The 15,356-nt window shown below is 42.9% G+C and overlaps 1 protein-coding gene across 6 annotated transcripts in view; it reads left to right on the top strand.

The window, feature by feature from the left end:
- DNAJC7 (DnaJ heat shock protein family (Hsp40) member C7) overlaps nucleotides 1–15,356 on the top strand; it is a 37,597-nt gene that overhangs the window by 8,402 nt on the left and 13,839 nt on the right. For 4 of the 6 annotated variants that reach the window (XM_078373602.1, XM_078373601.1, XM_078373603.1 and 1 more), the window contains 4 exons: nucleotides 6,599–6,687; nucleotides 10,158–10,282; nucleotides 10,966–11,079; nucleotides 12,468–12,542. In XM_078373602.1, coding sequence (XP_078229728.1) covers nucleotides 6,599–6,687; nucleotides 10,158–10,282; nucleotides 10,966–11,079; nucleotides 12,468–12,542 — 403 coding nt within the window. Of the gene's footprint in view, nucleotides 1–3,641; nucleotides 3,841–6,598; nucleotides 6,688–10,157; nucleotides 10,283–10,965; nucleotides 11,080–12,467; nucleotides 12,543–15,356 lie in introns of all 6 variants that reach the window. The other 2 variants (XM_078373605.1, XM_078373606.1) reach the window with 2 other exon arrangements.

Here is a 15,356-nt window from a genome sequence, read left to right on the forward strand (position 1 = left end):
CATAGAGTAAGGCAACATTTTGGGAGTAGTAAATATAAAGAGGAATGCATAAGGGATACTGACTTATTGGCAGTATAAAGTATTAGTTTTAACAGCCTAAAGGAAAAGAAAGGTATCTTTTTCTAAAACATGTCTCAGTGCCAATGAAATATTCTGCAAACTCAAGGGCCACTAAACACTCTTCTCCTCTGCCAAAAGAAATCATTTTATCTTCAGTTGAAATTTCAGCAAAACTGAATTTTTTCTTCCACTTCAGGAATAACAGAATACATCAAGAAAATGAAAACAAAACTTCATTCAGTCTGCTTTGATTTAAGCTATTATTAATGCTTTTGAAAGAGCTTAACTTTATTAAAAATATTATTCTAATCAAATACTTGAAATAAAAACATGTGGCAGCCGTGTGCAGTGGCTCATGCCTATAATTCCAGCACTTTGAGAGTCTGAGGCTGGAGGATTGCTTGAACCCAGGACTTTGAGACCAGCCTGGGCAATGAAGGGAAGTCTCATCTTGACAAAAAATCAAAAATTTAGCCAGGCGTGGATAGTGGTTTGTTCCTGTAATCCCAGCTACACTAGAGGCTGAGGCAGAAGAATTGCTTAAGCCCAGGAGGTCAAGGCTGCAGCAAACAAACAAAACCAGGGCCAGGCACAATGGCTCAAGCTTGTAGTCCCAGCACTTTGGGAGGCTGAGGCAGGTGGATCACCTGAGGTCAGGAGTTTGAGACCAGCCTGACCACCATGCTGAAACCCTGTCTCTACTAAAAATAGAAAAATTAGCCAGGCATGGTGGCAGGCACCTGTAATCCCAGCTACTCGGGAGGCTGAGGCAGGAGAATCGCTTGAACCCAGGAGGCAGAGATTGCAGTGAGCTGAGGTCATGCCATTCATTACACTCCAGCCTGGGCGACAGAGCAAGACTCCATCTCAACAAAACAAAACAAAACCAGGCGGGGTGTGGTGGCTCTCGCCTGTAATCCCAGGACTTTGGGAGGCTGAGGTGGGTGGATCACAAAGTCAGGAGATTGAGAACATCCTGGTTAACATGGTGAAACCCTGTGTCTACTAAAAATACAAAAATATAGCTGGGTGTGGTGGCTGTAATCCCAGCTACTCAGGAGACTGAGGCAGGAGAATCACTTGAACCTGGGAGGCAGAGGTTGCAGTGAGCTGAGATCCCGCCACTGTGCTCCAACCTGGGTGACAGAGCAAGACTCCGTCTTGAAAAATAAAAATAAAAAATAGAGTCCACATTTCCTAGCTTACAAATGAAACCATGCTAGTGTATTTTTCATGCAGTGAGGTGGGATAAATTTTTAAATGACCAAGAATCTCATCCCTGTTTTAATAATCTTCAGATGCGTGATATGTCAAGCAATTCCAGAGAAAACCCAGCCATGTTAATGACATTTTAAAAACTACCACACAATTAATTCTGCACTAGTGGAGGCTGAGTGAAGTTTGTGATTGCTTCTTTAATTGCTAAAAGTTAGACTAGTTGGCCTAATGCAGAGATCTTGCTTAAGTGTTCAACTTGGATGTATTTCAAGAGAAAATGGAAATTTTTATAGGGTACCTAATTTAGGGCATGTCACGTCAACTATGATGTTTTAATGTGTTTTTAATTTAGTTGAGCTGTAAATGTGCAAAGTTGGCTAGCGATCATAAGCCCAAGTTGTCTGGTTTAATCACATGATGCTGAGCCCTGCTAAGACCTGTGGATACCAAATGATTCCCTTGGCAGTGTTTGTTGGACTGTTTAGTGTCAGCAGTGAATGAATGCTGATTAGAGAGAGAGATAATGTAACTGCATGTCCAAAGGATATACAGATTTTAACCAACATTTGGTGTAGAAGAGCAAGTTTTCAAAGCTGCCGTTTTCTTACTGGTGGTTTTGTTTTTTTGAGACAGTCTTGCTCTTGCTCAGAAGGCAGTGGTAGAATCACAGCTCATTGCAGCCTCAACTTCCTGGGCTCAAGCAATCCTCCCCCTTTAGCCTCCCAAGTAGCTGGAACTACAGGTATGCACGCCCAGCTAATTTTAAAATTTTTGTAGAAACAGAGTGTCCCTGTGTTTCTCAGGCTGTTCTCAAATTCCTGGGCTCAAGCTGTACTCCTGTCTCTGTCCCCTAAAGTGCTGGGATTATACGCAAGAGACATTGTGCCCAGCAAGGTTGTTTTTGAAAAACAAATGCATTTTAAAATAGCAGAGGAGGCTGGGCGTGGTGGCTCAGGCCTGTAATTCCAGCGCTTTGGGAGGCTGAGGTGGGCAGATCAACTGAGGTCCAGAGTTTGAGACCAGCCTGACCAACTTGGAGAAACCCCATCTCTACTAAAAATACACAATTAGCCAAGCGTCATGGCTCATGCCTGTAATTCCAGCTACTCGGGAGGCCAAGGCAGGAGAATCGCTTGAACTGGGAATGTGGAGGTTGCAGTGAGCAGAGGTCATGCCATTGCACTCCCCGCTGGGCAACAAGAGTGAAACTCGGTCTCAAAAAAAAAAAAAAGCAAAGAAGACCGAGAATGGGATGTTGTCTCTGAAGGCCAGGAATTCAGTGCTGATCCTGTTGTGGGAGATCCTCCGTGCATCCAGATAGGACAGATTTTTTTGGAAAACGTTTCAGGAACTGTTTTCACACAAATTTGTTGCTGGCAATTGAAATGAAAAGACTTGATTGGTGGAGATGGAGTCATTCCCAGCATCTCTTAGTGAATCAGAGCTATGAAGCTTGTTCTGCTTACAAGTTGGCCCAAGGATTTGGTGGGAGAACTGAATAAATTAGTTTTGATCTAAAAGCCTTGACACTAACAGGATATAGGGGAAAACATAAGCTTCTAGGACTTAGGAGACCTGTGCAGCCGTTTTGGATGCCTCACTAGCTCTTCCTCTGTTGGAGGTTAGGTGAAATTATTGCCATAACCACCTCAGAAGGCTATTTGAAAATCTTGGCCAGGTGTGGTGTCTCATGCCTGTAATCATAGCACTTTAGGAGGCCTACGTGGGTGGATCATTTGAGATCAGGAGTTTGAGACCAGCATGGCCAACATGGTGAAACCCGTCTCTACTAAAAATGTAAAAATTAGCTGGGTATGGTGGTACACGCTTGTAATCCCAGCCACTTGGGAGGCTAAGGCAAGAAAATTACTTGAACCCAGGAGGTGAAGGCTGCAGTGAACCAAGTTCATGCCACTGTGCTCCAGCCTGGGCAAAAGAGTGAGACTCCATCTCAAAAAAAAAAAAAAAAAAATTGAAAATCTTCATTGGAAATGCTTTGAAAATCTGAAACAATACTAAAAATATATTGTAGTTGTTAATAATACCATCAGGTCAGTTATGGCCAAGTCTATATTTTGCTGTGGTATTATATTTCAGAGTTTAATCTGAATTTAATTTTGTAGCCACAGAAAATAATCTGTAGTTTTAGTCTATTTGGAATTCTTTTGTTTTTTTTTTTTAATTGGTCTAGGTGAAGCCAATTAATCCTAATTATTCTTCTCTCAGTACTGGTGTGTTTCAGTAGGTACATGTTACAACCTCACTTGTCTATCAGATGAATTGACCCTGGCACTGAGTGACAGATGCCACCACCAAATTGTCCTCAATTTCAGTGTTAACCAGCTCTTCTCCTTCTTTTCCAGTCCCATGCCTTTGACATCGCATCCTTCAGTCTCTTTGCTGTAAAGGCAACTTGAACAAGCTTCAGCCCTTTCTCAGACTTCCAGGGCAGGACTTGAATGGATTTGACCCTGGAATCGTTCCTGATGCAGCCTTGTTCAGTTCTTGCTGCTGCCATGCTGGATTCCAAAGATCCACTCTTTCCTCGACTGGTCTCGCAGGGTCAGGCCCACTGGTTAAAGCTTGTTGTGTATTTGGTGGGGAGGTTCAAAATGAAGGAGGGACTCCAGTCCACTTTGGGCATTGGACCTGAAGGCAAAAAATAAGCGTTCAGTTTAAAAGCACTAAGTCCCCATTGTTTAGGCAGCTGTTAATCAGCCACGTTTCTATGAAAATAAGTCCTTTTCATGAGGCAATTGTGTGGGAATAGCTAATTCTGGCCTGATGCTGTGCAGTGTGAGGTTAAAAACATGGCAACTTGTCACAACACAATTCTTGTTCTTTTTGCTGTGGGCTGACTCTACATTACTTGCTTTGTTTGCTCTAGAATGGAATCTACTCACCATTTACTAAAATGAAATGCATTTCTTTGGGGAGGCAAAGTCCATTTCACTAGGTCTTCCATCTTAAAGAGAAAGGAGCCCTGGCTTCCTCTATGACTAATTGTTAGGAATGTCATTTCGCTTATTTAAATACCAGTTTTGGTTCTGGGATTGAATATTATATGCAGGGGCTACTATGTGTCTTAGTTTAAAGAAATTTATATGCGTTATCCACATATTTTGTCCATGTCTTATTCCTTGTAGTACAGATTAATTTTCAAAATAGTTAGCAGTAAGTGAGGCAAGCATTACAGAGAAAGCTTGGCATAGTAGAAAGTGCACAAGCTTTGTATTCTGACAAATGTGAGTAATATCCTGACCTCAGGCAAGTTATTTAACCTCTAGGCCTTATTTCCTCCTTTGAAAAATGGGAATAATGAAGTTCACTGGACTGTGTTTAGAGGATAATGTATGGAAAATCCCTGGCCTCAGTAATTATGAGTAATCTTCCACCAAAACCATCCTTTACGTTTTTTCTAGAAGTCAGTTCTGAACTCCCCGATTTCCATAAGGGTAGTGTTTCAGGAAGGAAGGGGCTGGGGACACCTTTCAGCAGCCCTGGACGTTGTTTCACTTTCGACTAACAAGCTTTATGCTGCTGACACAGTGTCTCCCCATGTACCTAGATGCCTTTGGTTTTCCTCAAAGATTTGTGTATTCTTAGCCACTAGCCAACTGAAGAACAGGCTAGATCTTCTCTGATAGAGTTTGGGCCTAATGTCTTACTTTGGAATTTGCTACTCCATTTCTTCACAGCAGTTTGACTAATAGAAATCCAGTATTGGGGAAGCCATTTGTTCAAATCCCTTGGCCTGTCTGCTCCTAAAGGATAGGCTCCTGACAGATTTTATAAGCACCTTGCTTAGTTTAGAGTTACAGGATGGTGTATACCATGTAGCCGGATTTCAGTTGGTCCTTTACATCTTGTGATTGGGGGATTTTTCTTGGAGATTTTTAATAGCAGATGGCCTCTTTACAGCATTGTGACAGTTGGTGTAGACATTTACTCAAGCAGATTTATATCCATCACATTTCAGATCTGTCAGCATTTAGAGGTCATTCCCATTTTCCTTCTTTCTTCTAGCAGCCTTTTTATATTAGTAGGGCTTGTCAAGACAGTGATGGAAAGAGAGGATCGCCTCAGTAAAAGGAGGGCAGCTTTGCCAGTTTGTAGTTTAAAATACGTAAGTAAATCACAAATCTCCCTAATGCAGATATCCATAGACTCAAGCTGTAAATTGCTATACCATCACCACCGTATAAGAACTATGACTTTTGTCCCCACTTCAGACAACCCTGAACTAGGTTCTTTTTTGCATGTGAACAACAGGAAAAGAAAGATGATTCCTTATTACAAAAATGATCAGATATTTAGTTATGTTGCAGTAATCGTTTCAGTAATGAATTGCCTTTATCATTTAAGTTGAAGAGTGGAACGATTTTGAGTAACCCAATAGAGGTTACTAGTTCTTTTAAAACATTGTTGGTCATGTATGATTTTCTTCTAGGTATTTGCTCAGGAATATAATTCCCAATTATATAACATTGTTCCTTTAGGAAAGTGCACTTCGTCTAATGGCACAGTTTCAAAAAATAGATCTTAGAGGTAGGGAAAAAAATTCTATAATCCTGTTGCTGAATATATAAGGTACTGGAGGGAGCGCAAAGGGGGCAGCAAGTGCACACATAGATGTGATGGGCAGAGGGAACACCATTGGATGGGTGCTCCTTATAGTATGGCACTGGCAGCTTGTACCTCATATATCCCTATCATCTATGGTCTTAGTCTCTGCTGTCACTCAGTTCTGTTCCTGTCTTAAACACCAACATGCTATGCTTTTAACTCTTGCCACCTACCTTTGCTCTGCTTGTCCTTCAGTGACAAATGCATGAGGCACTTTACAGGAGATGAAATAATTAAAACTCTTGAGGATGTGACCAATTTCACATTGAGAAATCAGTTGCCCTTGGATGGAGTAACCATTTTTCCTCTAAGTTTGCAAAAGAGGCCGCGGTTGTGACATGGTGGAAGGAAACAGAAAAATTCCTTTCCATGAGGGAATGTCTAAATTGATCTGTCCTGCAAGAGGAGGACTACAGGCAGAAATAGTGAGGTGTGAGGCAGGAACATGAGAGGGATTTTCTTGATTTAGTTTGAATATCTAAGTGACAAAAAGGAGCATCTGAAGAACTTAGATTCTTTCATTAGCACCTCCTTTTGGTCCATTGGCCTATTGAACAAGTCTATAAATTCCTTCAAGTATCACACTATTTTCAGCTCAATGTGCTGAGGGCTCTAGACCAAAGATGACTCTGTAAGATTACAGAGGTTATTCCCTATGTGCAGTAACATCATTCTCATTCTCTTTCATTTTCAGGGAAGCAGAGACTTTCAAGGAACAAGGAAATGCATACTATGCCAAGAAAGATTACAATGAAGCTTACAATTATTATACAAAAGCCATAGGTGAGAAAGTCCTGATACTTTTGCTAGAAAACATTTACTTGACAAATATTATTAAAAGCAGCTGTCATTTGTGGTGACTCATGCCTATAATCCCAGCACTTTGACAGGCTGAGACAGGTGAACCACCTGAGGTCAGGAGTTTGAGACCAGCCTGGCCAACATGGCAAAACCCTGTCTCTACTAAAAATACAAAAATTAGCTGGGCTTGGTGGTGCACGGTTGTAATCATAGCTACTTGGGAGGCTGAGGCAGGAGAATCATTTGAACCCGGGAAGTGGAGGTAGCAGTGAGCCAAGATTGCGCCATTGCACTCCAGCCTGGGCAACAAAGCAAGACTTCATCTCAAAAATATGAAAAACGGTGTCTCATGCCTGTAGTCCCGACACTTTGGGAGGCCTAGGCGGATGGATCATCTGAGGTCAGGATTTTAGAACAGCCTGGCCAACATGGCAAAACCCTGTCTCTACAAAAATTAGCTGGACGTGGTGGCAGGTACCTGTAACCCAGCTACTTAAGAGGCTGAGTCAGGGAGAATCACTTTAACCCAGGAAACAGAGGTTGCAGTGAGCTGAGATCGTGCCCTTGCACTCCATCCTGGGCGATAAAGCAAGACTGTCTCAAAAACAAAGGCCAGGTGCAATAGTAGCTCATACCTATAATCCCAGTACTTTTGAGAGGCCAAGGTGGGCAGATCACCCAAAGACAGGAGTTCAAGACCAGCCTGACTAACATAGTAAAACCTCATCTTTACCAAAAATACAGAAATTAGCTGGGCCTAGTGGCGTGTGCCTGTAATCCTAGCTACTAAGGAGGCTAGGGCAGGAGAATCGCTTGAACCCAGGAGACGGAGGTTGCAGTGAGCTGAGACCGCGCCATTGCACTCCAGCCTGGGCAACAAGAGCAAAAAACTCCATCTCGAAAATCAAATTAAATTAAAAAATGAAAGTAGCTTCTCTCTGAGAAGTAGCTTTTTGCTTAGTGGATTGATGACTGTTATTGTATGAACTCCTTCAGGCTTAATGATCTCATAAAAACTTTTTTTTTTTTTTTTAACTTTTTAAATGTTTAAAAATAGGGCCGGGCGCAGTGGCTCACACCTATAATCCCAGCACTTTGGGAGGCCGAGGCGGGTGGATCACTAGGTCAAGAGATCGAGACCATCCTGGTCAACATGGTGAAACCCCATCTCTACTAAAAATACAAAAAAACTTAGCTGGGCATGGTGGCGCAGCCTGTAGTCCCAGCTACTCAGGAGGCTGAGGTAGGAGAATTGCTTGAACCAAGGAGGCGGAGGTTGCACCGAGCTGAGATTGCGCCATTGCACTCCAGCCTGGGTAATAAGAGCCAAACTCCGTCTCAAAAAAATAAAAAATAAAAAAAAAAAAATAGAGAGAGGGTCTTACTATATTGCCCTAGCTGGTCTCAAACTCCTGGGCACAAGTGATCCTCCTACCTTGGTCTCCCAAAGTGCTGGAATTACAGGCATGAGCCACCATGCCCAGCTGTGATAACGTCTTGTAACTGGGGTGGGTAGTTTTTCTGTTGACAAATCATAGACAATTCCAGAAATATTGAATGTTATGTCAAAATAACACCTACCTAAATGCATTTCAGTCATTGCCAATTCATTTACTGCCTTAGAAAATGGCCTTTATACATAAAAGAAGTCTTAGTTATGTCCATGCTTAATTTGCCAGCATACTTTAATCCCATGTAATCAATCTTTTCACCTAATTTGTTTACCCCAACTCAACATGCACATTTCATTTTAATATCTCATACAAAACATAGTTCATTAAGATTAATAAGCTGTCCCGCCCCTCAAAAGATAATCACTGCACTTTAAAGCTGTATCTTACTTTGTTTTAAAACTGATTGTATCATTGCTTTTGTCCATTTGCACAGGCAGTCAGAAATTTGGCCGTAGCCTTTTATTTATTTATTTTTGAGACAGCATCACTGTTACCAAGGCTGTAGTGTAGTGGCACAATCTTGGCCCAGTTTCAAGTGATTCTCATGCCTTAGCTGCCTGAGTATCTGAGATTACAGGTGTGTACCACCATGCTTGGCTAGTTGTTTAGTATTTTGTTAGAGTTTTGCCATGTTGGCCAGGCTGGTCTCAAACTCCTGGCCTCAAGTGATCTGCCCATCTCAGCCTTGGTCTCCCAAAGTCTTAAGATTGCAGGTATGAGCCACCATGCTGGCTGTGGTCCCTTTTTTTTTTATCTTTTTTTTTTTTTTTTTGAGATGGAGTCTTGCTCTGTCTCCTAGGCTGGAGAACTCAGCTCACTGCAACCTCCGCCTCCCAGGTTCAAGCGATTTTCCTGCCTCAGCCTCCTGAGTAGCTGGGACTACAGTTGTGTGCCACCACTCCCAGCTAAGTTTTTATATTTTTAGTAGAGACAGGGTTTCACTGTGTTAGCCAGGATGGTCTCAATCTCCTGACCTTGTGATCTGCCCACCTCAGCCTTCCAAAGTAGTGGGATTACAGACGTGAGCTACTGCGCCCGGCTGGCTGTGGCCTTTAAAATGGAGCATGTCAGGGTTGGGTGCAGTGGCTCATGCCTGTAAACCCAACACTTTGGGAGGCTGAGGCAGATAGATCACTTGAGGCCAGGAGTTCAAGATCAGCCTGGCCAACATGGCAAAACTTCATCTCAACAAAAAGTACAAAAATTAGCTGGTTATGACGGCATGTGCCTGTGGTCCCAGCTACTTGGGAGGCTGAGGTAGGAAGATGGCTTGAGCCCAGGAGGCTGAGGATACAGTGAGCAGAGATCATGCCACGGCACTCCAGCCTGGGCAACAGAGCCAGACTCTGCCTCAAAAATAAATAAATAAAAATAGAAAAATTAGCCAGGTGTGGTGGCTCATGCCTGTAATCCCAGCTACTTGGCTACTTGGGAAGCTAAGGCAGGAGAATCACATGAATGCAGGAGGCAGAGGTTACAGTGAGCCAAGACTGTACCACTGTAACCTCACTGCACTCCAGCTTGTGCAACAGAGTGAGACCCTGTCACACACACAAAAAAAACTATCTCCACAAGAAAAAAGAGTTTGTCAGCATTACAGATTGATTCCCTTAACGTTGTTTGGAGGGAGATGCCTCTACTCTTTTTTTTTTTTTTGAAAGAGTCCTGTGTTACCCAGGCTGGAGTACAGTGACTTGGGTCACTGCAACCTACACCTCCCAGATTCAAGCAGTTCTCATGCTTCAGCCTCCGGAGTAGCTGGAATTACGGGTACCCTCCAGCACGCCCAGCTAAATTTTTAAATTTTATTTTAGTAGAGACGGATTCACAATATTGACCAGGCTGGTCTCAAACTCCTGACCTCAAGTGATCTGCCCATCTCAGCCTTGCAAAGTGCTGGGATTATAGGCATGAGCCACTGTGCCCCGCCTCCTCTAAGTTTTCAAAGCCAGGGACCTGTTCTAAACTTTGTTTTATATTCTTCTGCCTTTCCTCTAGATATGTGTCCTAAAAATGCTAGCTATTATGGTAATCGAGCAGCCACCTTGATGATGCTTGGAAGGTTCCGGGAAGCTCTCGGAGATGCGCAACAGTCAGTGAGATTGGATGACAGTTTTGTCCGGGTATGTATGTAATGGGACTGTCTGGGGAAGGCTGGGTTGCTGCAGTTGAGTTTCTCTAGCCCAGTATTTCTCAAACCTGACAATACTGACATTTGAGACCAGATTATTCTTTGTTGTGGGGTACTTTACTCTGCATTACAGATTGTTAAGCGGCATCTCTGGCTTTTAATCACTAAGTATGAGTAGTACCCTCTCTGCCCAATTGTAACAACCAAAAATGTCTTCTAACGTTGCTAAATGTCCCCTGGAGGGCAAATTGCCCAAGTTGAGAACTACTGCTCTAGTCATTTTCATTCTGTTTGTTTGTTTGAAATGGTTTCTTGCTCTGTCGCCCAGGTTGGAGTGCAGTGGTGTGATCTCAGCTCACTGTAACCTCTGCCTTCCAGGTACAAGCGATTCTCCTGCCTCAGCCTCCTTAGTAGTTGGGACTACAGGCATATGTCACCACGCCTGGCTAATTTTTGTATTTTTAGTAGAGATGGAGGTTCACCATCTTGGCCAGACTAGCCTCAAACTCCTGACTTCAAATGATTCACCCACCTCAGCCTCCCGAAGTGCTAGGATTATAGGCGTGAGCCACTGCACCCAGCCTCTGTGTTGGTTTTGTGTGGGTGTTTGTTGCTGCTGTTGGTTTCTTTTTGCTCGGCCAATCATGCTCCTTTTCTTCCCTCTTTGTGTTCTAGGGACATCTGCGAGAAGGCAAGTGCCACCTCTCTCTAGGGAATGCCATGGCAGCATGTCGCAGTTTCCAGAGAGCCCTAGAACTGGATCATAAAAATGCTCAGGCCCAGCAAGAGGTACGGGTCTGATCCTGTTTCTATCCAAAGAAGCAGTGTGGTATATGTGGGAGGAGTGGCTACTTGAATGTCAGTACTGAGGTCTAGTCTCGCTTTTGCCATCAGCACACCTGGGTGACTTTAGGCGAATTTCATAATCTCTTTAAGCCTCAGCTTCCAAATCTGTAAAATGAGTTTTGAATAGGATTGATAGCTTTTTTTTTTATTTAAGTTTACTGCTTAAAGACAGCTTTTAAAAATCTGCGAAAATGGAAGCATTTCTAATGGCTGAGGAGTAAGCAAATGCTTCCAGGGACCGATTTGAATGAGGTTAAAGAATTTTAGAGCCTGGGAAACATAGTAAGACGCTGTCTCCAAAAAAAATTTTCTTAATTAGCCAGACCTGGTGCCATGCACCTGTAATCTCAGCTCAGGTGGGAGGATTGCTGGTGCTCAGGGTCGAGGCTGCAGTGAGCCATGATTCCACCACTGCACTGTAGCCTGGGCAACAGAGCAAGAACCTGTCTCAAAGAAAAAAGGAATCTGAGTAAATTCAAGCCCTGATTAAATTGGTAGCAGCTGAAACATGTTTTAGTTCCATCTCTGTATGTAGTGTGTGTCGTTTAATGACAGGCATACATTTTGTTAGGTGATTTCGTCGTTGTGCAGACATTATAAAGTATACGTAAACAAACCTAGGTGGCATAGCCTGTTTGACACCTAGGCTATATTGCAGCAGCTACTGGACTACACACTTGTATAGTGTGTTACTGTCCTGAATATTGTAGGCAGTTATAACACAGTGGTAAGTGTTTGTGTATCTAAACAGAAAAGGCACAGTAAAAATAAGGTGTTAAAATCTTACAGGAGTACTGCCGTATATACAGTTCATTGTTGACCAGAGTATATGACTGATACACAGTTTACCCTAGATGCATTTCAGTGAGAATCTCAAAACGTATGCTCAATCCCTGGCAATGCATTGCCTTTATTTTATGTATATCGAGCATGATACTTGTGTTCCTACTTGAAATTCAAACTGAGAGTGAAGTTTGGGTCTAGCCTTTCTGTTAAGGAGTCTGGCCTGTATCTTCATCAACTTGATTTGTGAAATGTCTGTGGTTCTGATTTTCTTGAAAGAAAATCTTCTAGGGACACCTATGAGAGGGCAAGTGCTACCTCTCTCTAGGGAATGCCATGGCAGCCTGTCACAGTTGCCAGAGGTCTCTAGAATTGGATCATAAAAATGCCCAGTCACAACAGAAGGTACGAGTCTGACCCTGTCTCTATCAAAAGAGGCAGTATGGTATATTTACTGAATTCAGATTCATCAAGGCCTTGTTAATTTTTTGTGGTTGTTTAATCTGTAGCTTCATTAAAACTTTGCTATGTCTGATTTTCCGGTGTAGTTCAAGAATGCTAATGCAGTCATGGAATATGAGAAAATAGCAGAAACAGATTTTGAGAAGCGAGATTTTCGGAAGGTATGGTACAACCATGAGATAATCTCATCTACCCTTTGTCACAAAATTCCCATTTGTGTGTTTGTGTGATAATTAAGAGTAGTAGTATGGCACAAAAGATCTAGAATAGAAAATTATCACTTCGGCTTCTGACCTTTCCTCTTTAAAATGTATTTTGCTGGCCAGGCACAGTGGCTCACGCCTGTAATCCCAGCATTTTGGGAGGCCAAGGCAGATGGATCATGAGGTCAGGAAATCGAGACCATCCTGGCCAACATGGTAAAACCTCATCTCTACTAAAAATACAAAAATTATCTGGACGTGGTGGCACATGCCTGTAATCCCAGCTACTCGGGAGGCTAAGGCAGGAGAATTGCTTGAACCCAGGAGACAGAGGTTACAGTGAGCTGAGATTGCACCACTGCACTCCAGCCTGGCGACAGAGCGAGACTCCATCTCAAAAAATAAATAAAAATTTTAAAAAAATTTTTGCGCTCATGCCTGTAATCCCAGCACTTTGGGAGGCCAAGGCAGGCAGATCACGAGGTCAGAAGATCAAGACCATCCTGGCCAACATGGTGAAATCCTGTCTTTAAAAAAAAAAAAAAAATTTTTTTTTTTGCTAAAATACTTATTTTCTTGTGTTTGGCCCTATGATAAAAAGTAAAATGAGTGTGTCACTTGAGTTTGTTTCTGTTGTTGATGTAAAGCAATGGCCTAATAGTGTACTGCTTAATAAAGGAAAAGCCAGCTAGAATTAAATATTAGGTTTAGATAATCTTTTTTTTTTTTTTTTTTTTTTTTTTGAGGCCTAGTCTTGCTCTGTGGCCCACGCTGGATCACAGTGCCTAACTGCAATTTCCACCTCCCAGGTTCAAGCGATTTCTCCTGCCTCAGTCACCCTGGGATTACAGATGCATGCCATGACACCTGGCTAATTTTTGTGATTTTTTTTGTTTGTTTGTTTTTTAGTGGAGACGGCCAGGTTGGTCTCAAACTCCTGACCTCAAGTGATCTGCTGGCCTCGGCCTCCCAAAGTGCTGGGATTACACGTGTGAGCCACTGTGCCTGGCCCTTGATAATCCATTTTTATTTAAATAATGGGAGCTGGACAGTGCCATGCCTATAGCCCAGCTACTTGGGAGGCTGAGGCAATAGGATTGCTTGAGTCCAGGAGTTGTGGACTGTAGTGCACTATGCTGATTGGGTATCCACACTAAGTTTGGCATAAATATGGTGACCTCCTGGGAGTAGGGAACCACCAGGTTGCTTAAAGAGGGGTGAGCTACCCCAGAACAGAAGCAAAAGCAGGGCAGAACTCCCATACTGATCAGTAGCAGGATTGCACCTGTGAAAAACCTCTGCATTCCTGCCTGCGCAACATAATGAATCCTTGTCTCTTAAAAAAACAAAAATGAGAGAGGCTCCTTTTACGTTTTTGAATAGTGCGCTTAACCTGTCATCACCTCCTTTTTAGCATTAGACTGTTCTAAGATGTTAGACTGTGTGGTAGTTCTTGAAAATTTACACGTCAAAGGGGTACACATCTGAAATGTGGGAAAGGTGTAAAAGTTCTAGATATCTTTCTAGACTTCATGGTAGTTCTGCCTTACCTGTATAACTCCTTTCTTCTTTAGAATGGTGTTTAGAAATAGTTTCCACTCAAGTTTCAAAAGAGAAGATTAGATAACTCCCAAGAGGTTAAAAACCTCTGATCGGGAGAGATCTTCTGGATCACTTAAGTATGTGACTACCATCCAAGGAACAAAGTTGTCACTTCGTTTGTGGGAATTTGCTCAATGCCTGTAGCATGTGCTCGGTGAATATTTGATAAGGAGGTACATTAAGAATCATTCTTAACTCTCACACTGATGGTCTTTGATTTGGTAATGTATATATCTATCTGATTAGCTCATGCAGAGTCCCCACAGTAACTTATTAGCATCCCTCTGCTGTCCATTGGTTTTAATAACCACAGCGTCTTTGTAGTGTAATTCATAAGTTTGTTTTGTTTGGCCTCTGTGTGTTTGGAAAGCAATTCTGCCTACTGTCACGTTTTCTGAGGTTTACATAGGCAAAAGCTTTGTCTTGAGAGGCAGTCTTTTGGGTTTCTTTTCTCTCTTGCCTACTCTGGAGCCAGATCCTGAGTTTGTGACAGAATCCTCTGTTTGTGACATCCCAGCCCCCCCACTGTAGCTCATGGTGATGTCACAAATGAAGAATTATGATCCTGGCAGGGGAAACAGATGAACTTGGAAGAAACAAAAGATCTTCTTTGCCTGCAGCTGTCCCTAGTCATGGGGAGGTGGGGGTTGGGAAGTGAAACGCTGATGATCCCCACGATGACCAGAACCAGCTATGCACAAAACAGGGTCCTTGTGAAGGCAACAGGGTGTGGCTACTGACATTTTGACTGACCTCTTCCTTCCCCCCACATTACTTTTCCATCTGAGGGGGCCAGGACAGTTAGCACACAATTATACTTACATAATGCTTAAGTTTACAAATTGTCCTTAGAACTTTCAGGACATGCCAGGTGTGGTGGCTCACGCCCATGATTCCAACACTTTAGGAGGCCGAGGTGGGAGGATCACCTGAGGTCAGGAGTTTGAGACCAGTCTGACCAATATGGAGAAACTCCGCCTCTACTAAAAATGCAAAAAATTAGCCGGGCGTGGTGGCACACGCCTGTAATCCCAGCTACTTGGGAGGTGGAGGCAGGAGAATCGCTTGAACCCGGGAGGCGGAGGTTTCGGTGAGCTGAGATCACACCATTGCACTCCAGCCTGGGCAACAAGAGCGAAACTCCATTGAAAAACAAAAGAGGCCAGGCGC

Source organism: Callithrix jacchus, chromosome 5 (genome assembly GCF_049354715.1).
Source record: "Callithrix jacchus isolate 240 chromosome 5, calJac240_pri, whole genome shotgun sequence".
Lineage (NCBI taxonomy): Eukaryota > Metazoa > Chordata > Mammalia > Primates > Cebidae > Callithrix > Callithrix jacchus.